The 3284-nt window shown below is 57.0% G+C and overlaps 1 protein-coding gene across 1 annotated transcript in view; it reads left to right on the forward strand.

The window, feature by feature from the left end:
• Positions 1-254: 254 nt before the first annotated feature.
• Positions 255-3284, forward strand: part of LOC103925635 (DNA (cytosine-5)-methyltransferase 1-like) — a gene marked incomplete at both ends in the record, with an annotated part of 10069 nt that continues 7039 nt past the window's right edge. Inside the window, 9 exon segments of the mRNA XM_009334371.1 lie at positions 255-327; positions 538-628; positions 727-767; positions 903-954; positions 1300-1383; positions 1476-1585; positions 1678-1796; positions 1970-2062; positions 3085-3236. Coding sequence (XP_009332646.1) covers positions 255-327; positions 538-628; positions 727-767; positions 903-954; positions 1300-1383; positions 1476-1585; positions 1678-1796; positions 1970-2062; positions 3085-3236 — 815 coding nt within the window.

Here is a 3284-nt window from a genome sequence, read left to right on the forward strand (position 1 = left end):
GTTTTCCGTCCTCTTCTCCAACACGCTTAAATTAAATAATTTATTACTGTTAAATACCAAGCGGGAGCATGGCGATTCCCGGAGGGATCCCCCCGGGAAGGGTTTTTGGGGTCTCTTTGTCTTGCTCCGGGATGATGGGGTGCAGGGAGAAGGGTGCTGTCGCCCGCAGTGGTCCCGGCTCCGTGGGGTGTTGTGGGAGGGGAAGGGCAGCGGGTCCCCGCCATTAACACAATCCCTCGCCCTCTTCCTAACAGAGTCTCCCGCCAGTTCCCGGGTCACTCGGAGCTCTGGCCGGCAGCCGACCATCCTGAGCATGTTCTCCAAAGGGTCAGTACGGTGGCAGGGCTGGGACCTGCACCTCCTTTGCCGCGTTCCCCCAGGAGCCTTCACCCTCTTCTTCCTCTCTCCGCCGTCCAGGGCCGATGGGTTCGATCCCAAAACTCGTGGTTCCCAACGAGAGTGGCCTTGGGGACCTGCCGGGCGCTTCCCCGGGGAGCCCCGCTCCTGGATTGATCCGTTGCGTTTAAAAACCGGCAGGTCCAACAAACGGAAATCGGAGGAGGTGAACGGGGAAGTGAAGCAGGAGGTGATGAGCGTGGAGAAGGAGGAAGAGGAGCTGGAGGAGAAGGTGCGTGCCGGCACTGCTGGCAGGGCGAGGTCTTGGCCGGCTGCTTTGCCGGGCCGCCGCCGCCGCGCTGGGGTTGAGCGTGTTGTCCTCCCCTCAAGGAACAGGATGAGAAAAGGATTAAAATCGAAACCAAAGAAGGGTAAGGAGGAAGGAGAGCGTTCCCCGCTTTGGGTCGGTGCCTGTCGGTGCCCATTTCCCTCCGCCGTGGCCTCCCTAGCGCGGGGACGATGACGTTAACGCCGCTCTTCATCCCTTTGTATTTTCTTACACCCAGGTTGGAGATAAAAGATGAAATTACTCAGGTTAAAACTACACCACCTGCTAAAGTAAGTTCCTCTACCTCCATCTCAGCATTTTGGGGGCTTTTTTTTAAATGCTTTTAACTCTTTGGAACAGTGGCTGGACTTCCCTAAAGGAAGGAGAAAGCCATTTCCAGCCCACGCAGCTTCCAGAAATCCACCCCCCTCGGGGAAGGTGGGGAGCAGCACAGCCTGTGCGAGCTTGGGCCGCTTTCGAAGCGAGGGCAGGGGCCGCTGGTTTGCTGCCTGGATGCTTTAAAAACGAGGGTTGCGCTAACGAACGGGACCGTTTGGGGAAGGAGCTTTGAGCCCCATCGTGGGCTGAATCTCACCGGGGAGAGAAAAGCCGACGGCGTCTCCCGTGTCTTGCAGACCACCCCTCCCAAGTGTGTCGACTGCAGACAGTACCTCGATGATCCCGACCTCAAATTCTTCCAAGGGGATCCTGATGATGCCGTAAGGGATTTAATGCTCCTTCTCTGGGGCCGGGGAGAGCCGTCGCGCTGACGGGAGCGCTCGTTAAACGTCCTTCTCTCTCCCTCGCTCAGCTGGAGGAGCCAGAAATGCTGACGGATGAGCGCTTGTCCCTCTTCGACGCTAACGAAGATGGCTTCGAGAGCTACGAGGACCTGCCGCAGCACAAAGTCACCTCTTTTAGGTGAGATCCGGGAAATCAGGCTATAAAAAACCCGCTGGATTTGCAAACCCTGCAGGACACCGCATCAAACTACAACCTCTGTCCCTTGCCAGCGTCTACGACAAGCGAGGTCACTTGTGCCCCTTTGACACCGGCCTGATCGAGAGGAACATCGAGCTGTATTTCAGCGGTGCCGTGAAGCCCATCTACGACGATAACCCTTGTCTGGACGGTGAGTTGGATGCGGAGGAGCCTCTAGGGCTGCGGGGACGCTGGTTTGTCACCTTAAATTTCAGCTCAACGCCACGCGTAAAATGAAGTTGGGTCTGGGTGGCGCTTTGTCACCCACAGCTGCTTGGTTTTTTTGGACACCGAAAACTGAGATTTGTGTTTTCTCGCTTTCAGGTGGGGTGAGAGCCAAGAAGTTGGGGCCCATAAACGCCTGGTGGATCACGGGGTTTGATGGAGGGGAGAAGGCTTTGATCGGCTTCACCACAGGTGGGTGAGCGAGGACGGGGGAGGTTGGGCTCGGGGAGCACGTCTGGCTCGGGATTTAAGTCTCTGCCGCGCGTCCGGCTGGCGAAGGAACTTTATTTGGGGTCGTGGACTTTGCTGCCGCCACGAACTTACCCTGTCAAGCACGTGCCGAGGTGGAGGACCATGCTGAAGCTTGGGTCTGGGTTTATTTAGCTCAGCAGCACCCAGGCTTATGTTAAATGCGTATAAAACCTCCTGCTGAGCTTGGGAGGGTCCCTGCACGGAGCTGGGACAAGCAAGGTGGCTGGAGGGGCATGTCTCCCTGCCAGCCCTTCCCAGGCAGGATCCATCCTCCGGTCCCTCCTCCGCGGGAAGCTGCCGGCGCAATGCGGGGACGGGCTCAGGGTCGCTTTCGGAGGGAGTTTTCTCTTTGCTCTTGACCGCTTGGCCCCGGTTGCAGGGCTCTACTGTTGCTTTCTTGCTCTGCTCTCCGGGCTTTTTTGGACAGGTTTGTGTTGAGAAAGGTCTTGGAGGAATGCCCAGTCCCGGCCGGCCCTTGGCTCTGTGTCCCAGCTGGCTTTTTCACTCTCTAGCCAAATTGGGGGAAGAAGGGCTGATATTTGGGGGTTTAAAAGCTTTTTCCCTTCACCATTTCTGCAAGGAACCCTTCCAATAACCTGGTGATATCAGAGAAGGACTTAACTCTCCTGTGCATCAGCAAATGGAGTTTGTAGTGACAGCAAAACCCCCCTGGATTGTCTTTGGTTTCTAATTAGGTAACAGCAAAAATAAAAGGCTAACGCGTGGATAGCGTGTCCCACCTCACGTCCCCACTTCCCCCCTCGCTTTGGTGGTGATAGCTGAGTGACCGTGGGTCCCGGCTCGTGGTAGAGCTTCCCCGCACGCTTAGGTCCTGGTGCTGTAGCAGCGTGGATGGGCTGGTCTTCCCCTCCCCGGGACCCGCTCGCCGCAGTCCTAGCTCGTCCTTAAATACCGCTAAATTCCCCGGTATTGAACCGCCTGCCGCCATCTCTCCGTCGCAGCCTTTGCGGATTATATCCTGATGGAGCCCAGCGAGGAGTACGCTCCCATCTTCGCCCTCATGCAAGAGAAGATCTACATGAGCAAAATCGTCGTCGAGTTCCTGCAGAACAACCGCGACGTCAGCTACGAGGATCTGCTCAACAAAATTGAGGTGAAAAGCCGACGGCGGCAGTATCCGGGGGTGGGTGCTGCTCTGCCA

Source organism: Pygoscelis adeliae, unplaced genomic scaffold (genome assembly GCF_000699105.1).
Source record: "Pygoscelis adeliae isolate BGI_AS28 unplaced genomic scaffold, ASM69910v1 Scaffold1351, whole genome shotgun sequence".
NCBI lineage: Eukaryota > Metazoa > Chordata > Aves > Sphenisciformes > Spheniscidae > Pygoscelis > Pygoscelis adeliae.